The 14,795-nt window shown below is 42.1% G+C and overlaps 2 protein-coding genes across 5 annotated transcripts in view; both read left to right on the plus strand.

Moving 5' to 3' along the window:
* Positions 1-75: 75 nt before the first annotated feature.
* On the plus strand, positions 76-11,383 carry washc2c (WASH complex subunit 2C). Of its 3 annotated transcripts, none has more exons than XM_076974511.1 (32): positions 76-233; positions 862-996; positions 1,162-1,326; positions 1,504-1,572; positions 1,688-1,861; positions 1,948-2,041; positions 2,141-2,202; positions 2,353-2,406; positions 2,612-2,710; positions 2,898-2,985; positions 3,121-3,186; positions 3,427-3,554; positions 3,718-3,787; positions 4,297-4,347; positions 4,454-4,633; positions 4,739-4,911; positions 5,026-5,136; positions 5,233-5,331; positions 5,453-5,554; positions 6,122-6,223; positions 6,426-6,589; positions 6,777-6,888; positions 7,178-7,426; positions 7,560-7,757; positions 7,840-7,968; positions 8,109-8,210; positions 8,354-8,434; positions 8,720-8,776; positions 9,232-9,438; positions 9,683-10,273; positions 10,475-10,649; positions 10,754-11,383. In XM_076974511.1, exons 2-32 carry the CDS (start codon positions 868-870, stop codon positions 10,894-10,896), a joined length of 4,224 nt encoding a protein of 1,407 aa, XP_076830626.1. In that variant the 5' UTR covers positions 76-233; positions 862-867; the 3' UTR covers positions 10,897-11,383. The 3 variants fall into 3 exon arrangements, with proteins under 3 accessions (XP_076830626.1, XP_076830627.1, XP_076830628.1); XM_076974512.1 differs by having other exon boundaries at positions 7,214-7,426; XM_076974513.1 differs by lacking the exon at positions 8,720-8,776.
* A 2,348-nt stretch (positions 11,384-13,731) lies between these two features.
* Positions 13,732-14,795, plus strand: part of zfand4 (zinc finger, AN1-type domain 4) — a 14,958-nt gene continuing 13,894 nt past the window's right edge. Inside the window, exon 1 of one of the 2 annotated variants that reach the window (XM_076974658.1) lies at positions 13,732-14,504. The gene's annotated coding sequence lies outside the window, so the exon portion shown is untranslated. The remainder of the gene's footprint in view (positions 14,505-14,795) is intronic. The other variant, XM_076974659.1, reaches the window with a different exon arrangement.

Below are 14,795 nucleotides of genomic sequence, written 5' to 3' on the forward strand. Positions count from 1 at the left end.
GTTAAGAAGCAGCTGGACAGATCTCTAGATCTCCAGATTCACTAGATCACTCGATCGCGGGATCGAGGTGGGTCACGTGATCAGGTGACCAGGCGTCAGCTGATCCCGCGCAGACATGGCCGACCAGGCGCAGCGCCGATGAGGAGACGGGGGATCACCAGCCTCAGCACAAACCTTCTTGGATTAATGACGTCTGTGGAAAGAGCAATTTGGGCAAAATAATTTACTGCGAGGTAGCTAGAGCTTAAAATATTCATATGTCGAAATAAAAACCACAATAATTAGATGCGGTAGGTTTAATTTCCGCAGATATTTGTAGTTAGTTGGCCGGCTATCCTAGCCTGGCACGCAGGACAACTAGAGTTAGTTGATCTCAGTAATAACGCTGATCGATATATATCGATTTTAGATATACATCGCAAGCGATATGTGTCTAGATAGATTAATCAATGGCTGTCAAAGGATTAAATAAAGAGTCGTAACGCCTCGTGTTTGGGTGAAGTCCCATAGTTATGTAGCTACAGAGCTAGCCTGACTAGCTAACGTTGGAGGCAGTTTTAGACACCAGCAACAAGCTGGCGAGTAAAATAACACACGAGTTGATATCAGGAGTGACATCTACTCATATCAACAGACCTTCAGGCTGCATTTGATGTCTAAAACGTTTATTAGGCAAAAAGGCTAAAATAATGAACCTTCCTGGTTAGGTCTGTTATCTTACGCCCTCGAATGTGAAACTGAGTTTAAAGAACGGTGTAGCTTGCAGCAGGAGATATTTGGATCTAATGAACTAACGGGGACAGGTTAGTAACATATTCCTGTAATTGTGTCTCAGTAATGTGTACTGTGTTGCTGCAACAGATAACTATGGCTGACCATATGGAGAATGGCCCCAGCAGCTACAATGGTGGGACTGAGCAGGTGTGGGAGAGACCGTGGACCTTGGACGAGATGCGGAAAACCAGCACAAACTGGTCTTTAGCAGCAGATTCTGGGGTATGATGTTGGTGATCAAGTTTTGTGTGAAGTTACCCGTCATCGGAGCATCGGTTCTCCTAATTTCAATTGTGCTGTCCAAAAAATATGAGCGTTGGAGAGAAGCATGGAGTAGAACCACGTACGACAGGGGTGATGACATTGAAAACCTTTATTTCCCCACAGCTCTTCCTCTACCTGCAAGACTTCTCTCAGAAGATGATGTCGAAGACGCACGAGATTGAGAAGCAGCTCGATGGTCTCATTCGTGACACTAAAGCAACTGACAGCTGCCTACACACAGTGTTTAATGACTTCCTCATGCTTTCCAATACACAGTTCATAGAAAACGTACGTCTGCAAAGGACATGGTTCATTTTTTTAATTCATTTTTAGCATCAACTGTTTGGAGTTATGAAACTTGACAATATCTCTTCATCAGCTACCTGTTTAGTGGTCGTCCTGAAGTAGACATCGTACCACTATTGAGATTTGCTTTTATAAATTTTTTTATTTTTAATCACCTAGAGGGTTTACGATGATGAAATGGAGGAACCTGTTCCAAAGCTTGATACCCAAGAGAGACAACCTGAACAGGTGTGTTTACTGTTGATGTTTCTAATGTTTAATGAAGTATTCAGTATTTTGGTAGATCAAGTTCTTTAATTCTAGGACCGTCGTTTTGGCTTTATCTATTACTGTGTATTTAAAGGACAAGACACGAGAACAGAAAGAAGCAGAACTCATACCCAAAGTTCAAGAGGCTGTAAACTATGGTCTGAAGGTCCTGGACTCTGCCTTTGAACAGCTGGACATTAAAGCAGGGAACTCTGACTCTGAGGATGAGGAGGCAGCAGATAGAGAGGAACCCATCCTGGAGCCAAAGGTGTGGCATGATGGTGCACATTTCATACCGTTGATTGGCTACTTTTAGAGTTTGTTTTTTTATAGCTTTTCCCACTTTGTTTATAGGATCTGTATGTAGACAGACCACTGCCTTATTTGATTGGATCCCAGGCGTTCATGGAGCAGGATGATATCGGCCTGGGGGATCTCTCCAGTGATGGTTGATACCCATATTTGCCTGCGTATGATCTGTATATAGTTTGAACTGATCCTTACTTGACATGGTGTCTAATTTTCTTAACACTTTGCTTCATTCCAGAAATGTCAGTTGATAGTGATCGGGAGAGTGTCCTTGAGAGTGACGAGGGGCAAGATGGGGAGGTAAACTTGATATAATCAACATTTTGAATTTCAGCATGTTATCATTGTTCATTTTTCTAGTTCAAACTAGTTTTTTGTGTAACTGCCACTACAAATCATGTTGTTTTAGTAATGTGATTAGTAATCCTTACTTGGGTTTCAAATCAACAGCACTCTGATGAGGACTTTGACCAGGAAGATGAAGGACGGGGAACCCTGAAGAAAGTAAGAACCCAATAATAATAATTACATGCCAGTTTATACCAAACAGGAGAACAGGCTTATTTAAGCAGCGCATTGCTAATACCGCTTTGCATTCAAAGCTGTTTAGAGAAAATATAGAAGAAAAATGTGCTGTTTTCTTTTCAGAAGAGGCAATAATGACTACATCTGCACATTGCTGAATTAGCTGTTTTTATTCAATTACCAGAAGCCATCCCTAGTCAGTTATGATGAAGATGAAGATGATGATGATGAAGATTCAGACATATTTGGAGAATCTGACAAGGATGAAGATGAGCCCAGAAGGGTTAATCATTTGCATTACATGTTTTGTTCTTACATGTTTTGCCTCTGTCAGCCCATCTATAAAATCAAAGTGTTGGATTCATTCCAATCTCTTCCAGTTTAAGATACTTAACCAGTGAATTGGTTTACTAAGCAGCAGAGAAAGTAATTCCTGTTAAGGATCTCGCTCCCTGTTTCTGGTGTTTCAGGATGAGGTGGGTCCAACATCTTTTGCTGATGAGCTGGCTGCCAGAATCACAGGAGACAGACCAGTCAAGCCCGAGGCAGACAGCACGTGTAGGTTCAGTCTTTTCCTAATACCTAATAATACCCTGATAAGTTTCCCTACCCGACATTCCTCCTATAAGTCCACCCGTATGCTTTTGTTTTTTCTTTCGTTTTACATATGCATGTTCTCCTTCCTTACTTCAGCTGTGTCGTCAGGCCCATCTGTCAACAAGAAGAAGACTAAAGGGACGAGACCTGCGAAGGCTCAGGGTATGAAGAACTGGCTTTGTCCAGCACAGTGGGGCCTGCAGCTCTCCATACTGCTAACTGTAGTTTATTTCTCAATACGTAACATGAATGCCGGCGACTCTACGAGTCGTAGAGAAGTCGTACCAGCTTCTTAGAAGAAAACCTGAATCAAGTGACTTAAGTAAATCATGTGAAAATATCAAGACCCTATACCAATACGTGAGTGAGTTTACGTCTGCTGTATTTATTTATTTTTTCCAGTGGAGGAACATGATGACAATGATGAGATGTTCAAGCCTCCAAAAATGGAGGAAGATGAATATTCTCCATTTCGGGGAAAGGGCGGCCTCTTCAGTGGAGGCACAGGACTGTTTGATGATGATGATGAGGTAAGTACTTATGAGCTGTGCGATTTTTCTTTAGTTGCCATTAGGCACTTAAAATGGTTTGTCTACACACAATTATGCTGGAATTATTGAAACAAATATCATTCTGCCAGCAGAACAATTAAACCAGAAGTGGCAATTTGACTCTTCTATGTGTGTTTCAAAGGGTGATTTGTTTTCTGAGGCTCCTAAAAATGAGCAAGTGGAGAAGGAACAAACATTACCACAAAAGACAGGTACTACCAACAACTTGGTGCTATCTCAAAGACAGGTACTACCAACAACTTAGCGCTCTCTCAAAGACCGGTACTACCAACAACTTAGTGCTCCCTCAAAGACCGGTACTACCAACAACTTAGCGCTCCCTCAAAGACCGATACTACCAACAACTTATTAGCGCTCCCTCAAAGACCGATACTACCAACAACTTATTAGCGCTCCCTCAAAGACCGATACTACCAACAACTTAGCGCTCTCTCAAAGACCGGTACTACCAACAACTTAGCGCTCCCTCAAAGACCGGTACTACCAACAACTTAGCTCTCTCTCAAAGACCGGTACCACAGACAAGTTAGCGCTCCCTCAAAGACCGGTACCACAGATACTCTCTCAAAGACGGTCATATGTCGACATTCATATATATCTAGATATTTCTGTGAATTAATTTAGTGGACTATTTCATTACAATCTGTTATCATTACAAATACCTGTTGATCATTATTTATTCATGGCTTTGTTTTTGTAGAGAGTGGCAAATCCAAGAAAATACCAATAGGTGCAGTATCTATTTTTCCAGGTAAATTCATTTTATCAGTTTTAGAGCATTTCAAGTTTTCATTGCGATTTCAGTATTTAAGTATTTGTGGGCTTTTAAAAAAAAATTTCCCTTTTATTTCTGTCAGATAAAAATCTCTTCAGCTCTGCAAACACTTCGGATTCATTGGAGAACAAAGAGATTGACAGTCCAGTCAAATCCAAAGTGCAGGCAGCTCTAAAACCGGCATCAGTAGGGACTCTCTTCGATGACAACGAAGAAGACGATGATATTTTCAGTGGGAAGACCCATAAAAAACCCACTCCCAGTGAGTCTGGATGCCTGCTGCTCCTGCATATGAAAACATTTCTAACAGTTTCTGTTGCCTTGTCACAGGATGGTTGTTTACATGGACATAATTCTGTCTCTTCAGGTGGAACAGAAAAATCCAAACAGAAGAAAACCATGGACCTGTTTGGAGGTGATGATGATAATGATAATGATGAAGATGGTGACATTTTCAGTGCAAGTTCTCGTGTTGATGTTTCTCAACACAGCAAGAAAACTGTGGAGACTGAGGAGGCTAAACGACCTCCTGAGAAGAAGGTAGCTTTCCTTCTCCAAGAGTGACTGAGAAGTAGTATTTCACTTTGTTGGGGGGGAAAAAAACTATGTGCAACTTTAGCCGTCTACTCACTAGTCACATGTGCTTAAATGCAGTTACCTGCTGGTGCTACCTCGGTTTTCGGGCCTAGTACGAAAAACATTCTGGTGGAAGGGTTGAAGAAACGCCGGCCCTCAACAAGTGAGGAATCTGAGAAGTCTGTGGAGGTATTAAACCATTTCTCTCTCACTCACTCACTCACTCTCTCACACACACACACATACACACATGCTGTTACCTGTCTTCTTTTTTTATATATAAAGAGTCTACCCAAGCCTGATGTGGTCAAGCCTTCAGCAGCTATGAAAACACCAGATAAATCCCAGAACACGAGTCTATTCTCTGATGACGAAGACTCACAAGTATGCTCCTGACCCGCCCTCGCTGGGCCTGTAATCATTCATGTTGATAGTTGCAGTTCATCATGTTGAGTTGTTTCACATTAAATCATATTATCGTTTTGCACCTGTTTTCTCATTCTAGATATTCCCCACAATACCAAAAAGTCATTCGAAGCCCGAAGTCCCCACCCAGAGCCTAGCGAGGAAGACTCAGCACTCTATATTTGACGATGACGATGAAGAGGTGAGCTTAAGCAGGTTACACTTGTCGTGGAAATTTCTTGAAAATAGATGAGGACTCGGACGTGGTTAAAAAAGAGATTTATTACAAAAGTAAAAAAGCATGAGAGTCTCGTCTAGAACAAGAAGTCTGAGGAGAGAGGGCAGTCCAATCTCCTTTATTATCACGTTTCCAGTACATTTGGGCACACTGAGAACCTGAGGGGAGAGAATGCACAGTAGACAGTTTTGGTCTCACATGTGTATTCCTCCTAATATGGAACTGTCCTGTTTTTAGCGAAAGAAACTGACGTATCAGTTGTACACACGTGGACACGTGATGTGCAGCGACAAACAAGGACACGATTACGAATGAATCACTGAACCGAATCACTGATCAACCTCATTCACATTTTTTCTGCTAATCAGAAGGACATGTACTAAATCATAATGTTTTTATGTGATCTTAAATGACATTAGCAAATTTCCCTGACACACTTTATGGCCTGACGAGTGAAAGGGGGCCTAGATACATTTATTATGGAACTTTGTTGTTTTTTTTTCTCATCCCTAATTCTTTTGTGTCTTGCAGGATCTGTTTTCCTCTGTGCCAAAATCTAAATCAAGTGAGATCAAGACAGCAACACTTCAGTCAAAAACAGCTGTACCAAGTGCTCTGTTTAGCGACGATGAGGTGTGGAGAAACCAAAATCCGTTTAACAGCTAAATGTTTGATGAAATGTATTATTGATCCTGTAAAATCCTGTATTGATACCTGTTCTGAATTCTGAAGTAGACTGTGTGTATTCAGAATGTGATGATTAGGGTCACTGATCTAACCTACTCTCACTCGCTCTACACCAGTTCCTCTGTGTTTGTGTTTGTTGTTGCATCAGGACCAGTGGATGAGCTCCGGTAGTCCAGCGACAGAGGTGAGGAGTGGTGGCATGAAGACCAGCACTAGCGCCCCCTCCAGGCTGCTCAGTGCCAAACTACCACAGAAAACCACTCTATTTGAAGACCATGATGATGATCTATTTGCAGTCACAAAGGAGTCGAGGTGACTGACAAAAGTATTTCTTCTAACAAGAACCACTAAATTACACACAAGCACATGCCACCATTTTCAAAGAGTGAACCTCACTATTCCCAAATTGCACCAGTAACATTGGAACGTAGAATTGTGATGATGATAAATGTGTGAAAGTGGCTGCACCATCACAGAGACGGATTGTTTGTCCTCGCAGTCAGAAGAAGCCACAGAGAGTCTCCCTCCTGTTTGAGGATGAAGATGATGAAGACAAAGGATCACTCTTTGGTTTCCAGTCATCTCCAAACAAAACCGCAACAGGGGGCAAAGTATGTTTTTGGCTAAGCGAGAAAAGGGCTTTAAAAGTAATGTTGAGATCTGAGTGAGTGACTCATGAAATGCAAATTTAATTAATTACTGTTTTACAGTGTTAATCGCAATTAACTTTCTATTATTTATTAGTTGCTAATGGCCATAAAAGCTATAGTCTCTGAGTTATTTATTTGCATAAATAATTATATATCCAGGAACAGTGAAACACATCGTAGACTGTAAGCAGACCAGTCAGCTGAGAATAACCCGTGTGTGTGTGTGTGTGTGTGTGTGTGTGTGTTTCAGATGCCTGCTAATGCTTCTGTGGCCCCTTCTCCTCAGGGGCAAACAAAGGTGGTATTATCCTCGCCAGAGAACGTAGCTGAGGACAGACCTTCTGACAAGACCCCCGTGTTGGCTGTGCCTTCCTCTGAGGAGAAGGAGGAGAGGAAGAAGGAGGAGGAGGAGGAGGAGAAGAAGAAGAAGAAGCCATGTGGGGCTGTTAGTCTCTTTGGAGGAGTTAATGTGCTGGGAGATGGTGGAGAGGCAATAAAGGTGAGCACAGGCCCCGTGTGTTCTCAACCCACAGATGAATATCATTTTAGCTGGAAATGCCATCAGTGTTTTGGGTGATGTCCATGCCTGCTGGTTTATTTTTCTTTGTTTTATTTACTTTCTTGTGCCACAGAAACGGGACAAGAGTCTGCTGGAGGATGTTGGTGGTCTCGACTGGCAGAAGGAACCCCCGCCGCCCCTAGAGACCACAGACAAGAAGACCAAGAAAACCACACTCAGCCTGTTTGACGATGAAGACGATGAAGAGGAACCCAATGGCGTATCTCCTGGTTCTATAGCAACCCAGCCAACAGACAAAAGCATGTTAAAGGTTGGCTCTCAGTTACCTGTGTGTGTGTGCGTGTGTGACCGTGTGTGTGTGTACAACATTAATGATGCTGGTTGTGTTTCAGTGTGAGGAGCAGAAGCCGCGTGTGAAGAGCACAGGTGTGTTCCAGGATGAGGAGCTGCTCTTCAGTCAGACGCAGCAGAGAGACAACGACCCTGACGTGGACCTGTTTGCTCCTTCTGCTGATCTCTCTGTGAGCTTTAGGAATCAGGACAACGTTGGGCCCCAGTTACATTATACACGTGTTTCACAAGAGTCCAAAAACACTTCCTCCTCATGCAGTTACTGCTAATGTGTGTCTGAGTGTTTTTAATGCACCTGGTCTGGTTCCAGGCACCTTTGACCGGCTCAGTCAAGCCTGCTGGTCCCACACTGTTTGGGGAGGAAGATGATGATGACGACTTGTTCAGCTCGGCGAAGCCAAAAGCTCCTCCGGTACTTTAGTGTCCTTCATCGTTCACAGGAAGTGTAGACGTGTGGGTGGGCGCGGACAGGGACGCTGATGTTCTAAAATCCTGAGGGGGAAAATGAGGGAGCACATGATTCTCACAATGTTAATGTAAAATTTCCACGTGTAGAAAATACCAGTGAAGCCCAGCAAGCTGAAGAAGGCTGAAGCAGAGAGAGAGTCGAGCACGGTGTCTTCAGCTGACAGTGAGGTAAGACCCGGGGAAGAGACCGGGGAAGAGACCGCACCTGCTCAGTCTTTCATTTGTTTGTGTGAACTTTAAAGACTTTTCATGATGCAAAAATCCTTGTCTTTTTTAACAAAGTTAAATCAATTCACTGTTCAGAACTGACTTTTTTTTTTTTTGTTGAGAACATTGAGAACCTATTGAAGTATATTGCAGGACCTATAGTAATTAGATACTATAGATACTTGTTCAGTTTGGTGTTTTTTTTTTTTTTAAGCTAAAATATAATCATTGTCATTAATTGCACAGAAACCTGCAGGCCCTGTAAAATCTAAAGAAACATCTTCAAGGATCGGAAAACTTCAAGTAATGTTTCATTAATTTAATTAATTTCTGTTGCTCTATAAGAATTATTTCCACTATGCCTTAGCTACAGATTCCTGTAGCCGCCTGGCTACGTATGGTTCTTTGAGAAGCTCTATTCTCGTACTCTGCAGACATCTTTCGGGATGCTTTATAATGCCTGAATTCCGCATGCATCTTTACTTCAGAGGTTTCTTGCTTATGCTTTTATTATTATTAACCTCTCCTTTCATATCTGATATGTATTCAGATACAGTAAGGCACTGGAATGAAGCCAATATACACTGACTGCCAAACAGTCTGTACTTCTAAACACTTTTGTCCATCCGAGCATCTGTTCTGATTCCTGTAGCGCTCTAAACTAACACCAGAAGGCCCTGATGTGCCACTTAGCGTTAGTGTGCAGTGTATGTTGTGTGACGTTCATGCCCGAGCTTTCGTTTCCCGTCTGTCCTCAGGCCAGCTTGGCCATCAACCCCTCCAGCCTCCTGCCCGGAGCAGCGGCCCGTGGGCCCGGGACAGGCGCTGCGGTCCCCGGCCCGGCTGGAGCCATAGGCCTGCCCTCGGCTTCTGCCGGCACCCCTGAACCTCGGGTGCTCCCCAGTGATGGAGGGGTGAGTTTTGATGGGCCGGCTCAAGTCACCACGCTGCAGAACGCCAACAAGGTGGGTCGTGCTGTGGCTGCAAGGTGAAGTTGTGTGTTTGTGCAGAATTCTGGGAAAATGCCCAATTCTGGAGGCACCATTTATGAGTCATCTTCTAATTGCCTTGACAAAAAGGTTAAGACGCCTCACTGACTCACGTCCGTGTGCTTTTTTCTCCCCTAATTGAATTGACTGTTCTTTTTTTTCCTAGAGACTTGGTGTTTTATAAAGGCACTGACTTTCCCCTTTGACCTTATACGTGCAGGATCGCGTTAAAGGCGCAACACGAAGGCGGCCCCAAACACGGGCGGCGAGGCAGCTGGCGGCGGGGAGCTCGGAGGAGGCGTTCGGAGCGGGCCCGGAGGAACACGCCGCTCCCCAGGTCTCTCCTGGAGCTGCCACTGCTTCCTCGCTGCCTGCCTTCAGTCCCGTGTTGGCCAGGCCCTCCGCCCTCACCCTGCCTGTCACCACCACTACAGCTCCTGCACACAGACACGCGGGTGTGGAGGTACGGCCGAGGAGGCCCCCCAGCGCGGAGGACGACCTGTTTGCCTCGGGGGACCTCTTTACGTCCCCCTCCCTCCCTAAAAATGCTACCCCACAGCAACCCAAAGCAAAGGCCTCTGAAGACACGTCCAAGAAAAACGCCGGCAGTGCCTCAGAGAAAGACCCAACTGTGTCCATCTTTAACGACCATGGCGATGACCTCTTTGCTACGGTCAAGACGAAACCAGTCAAGAAAGCTAAGGCTGTGCCTTTCCTTGATGATGAAGAGGATGATGCTGACATTTTCAGAACAGACAAGAGAAAAGACTCAAAGGCTCCAGCCAACTTAACCAAAACAGACATGTTTCAGGTATTTTTAATCCTCAGTTTATCTTTAATTATGTAAGTTTTAGTGCTGATGTTTTGAATTGGGCCGTCTTGAGTGAATTCTTTCGAGCCGAACTTGTTAGCAAGAGGTTTAAAATTTAAAAATGATGTTGCTGCCTTTTACTTTGTTCCATCCTGACTTTGTGACCGCCATCACTGATCGCATCTAAAAATGTCTTTACAGGATGCAAAGGAAACACCCTCCAAAGGTCTTAAAAAAACTAAAGGAAGGTCGTTGAACGCAAGCTTGTTTGATGACAATGTTGACATTTTTGCTGATCTGACTCCCACAACAAAGACAAAAGAGAAGAAACTGAAGAAGAAAGTGGAGACTAAATCCATATTTGACGATGACATGGGTAAGTCATTAGAGCTGTGATGACATGGGTAAGTCATTACAGGGCTGGCTTGTGCATATTAGTCTCTCTTTATAGATGTTCACTGCTATTTCTGTTCCTTACAGATGATATTTTCTCATCTGGAGTGACTAAACCAGTAGGGGCTGCCTCCAGTCAGGTGAAGAAGCCCACCCAGGAACCCAACTCAGCAGAGGAACTGGGCCACAGTATTTTTGATGATCCTCTTAATGTGTTTGGTGGAGACTAAATCTAAAAAAGTAAATCCTCTGTTTGTGAAATCGTGTATAGATATTTATCAGACTTACAGAAACTAGAAGATACTGTATTAACAATGTTCATTGGTAATTTATAAATTCTGGAAATATGTCCTCATGAAAAACCTTGATAAAGAAAAATATTAACTAGAAATTCACCTCTGATTAGTAGCTTATGTAGCTTCCATGAAATGCTATTTAGATTAATAACAGTTTGTTTTATTTCATTTTCAGTATAGCACTTTATCAGTTGTGCATCCTATAAAATCAGACTGATGTGATTTGTGGAAAGACATTCCTCGGACATGGTCTCGTGTATGGTTGAATTTAAACTCTCACGCGTTACTGTGCGCCATACAGCTCTTAAGATTGTCAACATTAATGCACACTGTCTTTTGAAGCGGTTTTTATACGTTTTTTGTGTTGCATGTGAAATAATTTTTGTAAGCTAAAGAAAATATATTTTATGACATTTATGAAGAGTGAGATTTGCTTTTTCACATTTCTTCCATAAACAGATTTTGAAAATTAAGACAAATTCGTAGACATTGAAGACTAGTGCATTTATGTTAAATATTTTTGTTCTAAAGAAGTCAAAGATTCTGTGTGTTCTCATTTCACTGCTAGTGCGCTTTACATATGTGCTGTTTTGAATGCTGGATGATGGTTTTGCAGCATAAATGCAAAACTAGTTTCAAAGCACTCATAGTGAAATTATTAGGATGTATCCCAAACACACACTGTGTAGCCTATTACATCACATTTACAACATTTCATTTCACTCTGACTGGGCCCACACCCCCCACTGTTAAATGGCTCTGAATTAGACTGGTCTACAGATTCTTTATGCCACATTATACTGATGCAGTTCCGCTTTCTCTGTGGCCCATTTGCTCAGTTGTATTAGGCCTAATCTTCAACTAATCTCTCCACTGAAATTCCCTTTCTGCCCAGGTTCAGCTTGATCTGGCTCTTGGAAATGAATCTAGACATTCTGGGAGCAATTGCGATCACTAGACTAGCTCGGTGTATAAGTGTCGAATTTGGAATCTCAACCATTTATTACATCATTTGTAGAGGGAAACCAGAGTCAGCTGAGATTCCACCCAAAAGCTGTATTGACAGACGGTGAAGGGAAACAAAACATTCCACTATAGAAACAAACTTGGAATGTTCCAGAGCAAATGTTCCCAAGCAGCAGCTATTCATTTGTAAATACAGGAAACTTAATGCAAGGCATACATTTCTATGAAGGAATATTGCAAAGTTACATTTAAAAATAAAATGGGTTATATTGTCTATTGTGGCAATAAGTAACAAAGTGAACTGTGACCACAATAGAAAACAAAATATAAATTTTATTGTTAAATGCTTAATTATTTTTAATGCAGTATAAGATGAAATTCATCTTGTTTATTTAAACTTAATTTCACTTTTCAAATGCAAAGAAGTAACAACTGGTACAATGTTTCAGATTGACCTACCTCTAATGGTACCAGTCCAGAACAATAGACTGAATAGACCTTCCCAGAACAAGACTGGCACTCAAAACCAGTAACCAGCCTTCACTTATACAACTGTTGTGTATGTTTTTTATAAAGCTCTGCCCCAAATCTACAATTGCTAATGCTAATCCTAGTCCCAGATACAAGGATGCTACTGTGTGTGGGGGGCACTGTGAGAAAAGTATTTTAAAAGATTATCCTTCACACTGTGGACACGGATGTTGTAGTCATAACCACTGTACATGTGTTAGAGCTGTGACTGGCATTTGGGTACGTACTTGAAGGATCAAGTCAACAGATTCCAACAGACTGCAGTTGGATGGGACCATGTGATGGGAGACAATTGTGTTCACCTCTTCCACAGGCTGGTCCATGCCTGAGCTCTTACGTTGTGTCTATGTTGTGCTGGGTGCACAGCTCTGTGGCCTGAAGGGGCATCTGAAAGCAAGCAAGCAAACGACAGCGGCAAAAGAGTTAAACGTCTTTATTAAACATTTTTAAAGTAAATCTTTGTGTTCACCATTTTTACCTGAACATGGAATAATTGTAACCATCCAAACATAAGGTTACATCACCTTTTTGTGCGTTATGTTTGTCTCAGGAGATATGCAAAATGCATGATTTGATTATGGGCAGTTCAGGGTCCCAAACTATGAGCGTGCCATGTTTCATGATCTTATGAAAAGAGATCACGTGCATTATATTGCTTTGTCATTTGCAAAATCTTTAATGCAAAACTTTTGTTCTCTGGGTCATACACAGATAGACATGCAGACAGATAGATATGTTGCAGCTGGTTGAAATAAGTTTAATTAGTTAAAGAATATGCGTTTTTAACTAATTATGCATTATAATAATATGCATATACAAAATTATAAATATGCATTATTAAATTATATATTATGCATAATTATGCATATACTAAATTTCACTGCATCACAATTGCATTGTTTTTGGGTCTTCTGTCACTCAACGAAAATGTTTTATTATTTATTTATTTTGTTTAGTTAATTTTGTCAAAAAAAAATAGAAAAATACTTTTCTAGCTCAGGAGAATGAAAATGGATTTAATTGATCTATTTTCTTTAAATGTCAGATAGACAATGTCATTTCTAGGTAACAGTCACGCGTAGTCTGCATGTGTCAGCTATGTTGTTAGAAACCAGAATAGACATCCGGGAAACGCCGAGAACGTCGTTCCACCGCCACCGTACAAGGACTAGCCCCGCCTTCTCTTTCTCCCTATTGGACAGTACAGCGCTCGGAGCCCAAACAAACTCTGACTTCATAGGGTTTCTACTGTGCCAATCACACCGTGTCACAATGGGCTGTTTCTGGCTCTGTCCCTGGGTCTAACTAAGAGGTGTGAGGTTTGTAGAGAAGAGGCCCCCCTAAGCGCATAAAATTATTTTCTTTTATTTTTATAAAAGCAATGAAGCAAATCATGTTTTGAACACACTTTTATACGTCTCATGTAAACAGCTAGAGGGTCGCCGGCCTCAGCAGCGGCGCCCGTTGTTAGCTCGTCTATGCTACTAAACACTAGCCGTCATGCTAGCTAGCGTTAGCCGGTTAGCGAGCTAGCTCTCAGTGTGGCCGTTGTTTACGTCGCTTCCTCCTGCTTCGTTTTATTTACACTTTGTGGACTGTACTCGGTACGTTGTCATTTTATCATTTTTTCTCGATTGATACTTCCAAAAAGTATTGTCTTTTTTGCCAAGTTAAACTCTTTTGTATTAGCCAGGTAGCTAGCTAAGTGGTTACACCGCGGCTTCCGTGGACGGTGGCGCTGCCAAGGTAACCTGGCCGGTGCTGACGGGGTTGGGTCCGGCTGCCCGAGTGAAGCGGAACCGTGTTTAATACACACGTTATCCAGCTTCACTGTGTTTAATATTCGTTATAATACACGTTATCTGTGTTTAATACACGTTATCGTGTTTATATTGTTCCTGTAACTGCCACGTTTGTGGGTCAGGCGCCGCTGGAGGACTTTTGTTTTAGCTAGCTGGCTAACGCTGGTTGTCAGCCTGTCTTTCAAAGTTGCTTCAAAGTCAAATGATGGCATGTGGTCTACCCAGGACAGTGTTGTCACTCAGGTGAGGTCTTCCTGGGTTATTAAGATATATAATATAATAATAATGATAATATATAATAATATCAATGATGGCATGTGGTCTACCCAGCACGGTGTTGTCACTCAGGTGAGGTCTTCCTGGGTTATTAAGACATATAATAATATATAAATAATAATATAATATAATAATATTATTATAATATTATATAATAATATATAAATGATGGGATGTGGTCTACCCAGCTCAGTGTTGAGATGAGTGAGTGTTGTCACTCGGGTGAGGTCTTCCCTGGGTTATTAAGATATATAATAA

The sequence above is a fragment of the Brachyhypopomus gauderio genome, chromosome 15 (genome assembly GCF_052324685.1).
Source record: "Brachyhypopomus gauderio isolate BG-103 chromosome 15, BGAUD_0.2, whole genome shotgun sequence".
Taxonomy (NCBI): Eukaryota; Metazoa; Chordata; class Actinopteri; order Gymnotiformes; family Hypopomidae; genus Brachyhypopomus; species Brachyhypopomus gauderio.

What these genes read in the sequence shown, in the direction of transcription:
- washc2c (XM_076974511.1), top strand. Translation starts at nt 868, where the DNA reads ATGGCTGACCATATGGAGAATGGCCCCAGCAGCTACAATGGTGGGACT. An exon ending in AACATTACCACAAAAGACAG is followed by an intron (nt 3,788 to 4,296) that starts GTACTACCAACA and finishes TTGTTTTTGTAG; the next exon opens with AGAGTGGCAAATCCAAGAAA. An exon ending in GCAGTCACAAAGGAGTCGAG is followed by an intron (nt 6,590 to 6,776) that starts GTGACTGACAAA and finishes TTGTCCTCGCAG; the next exon opens with TCAGAAGAAGCCACAGAGAG.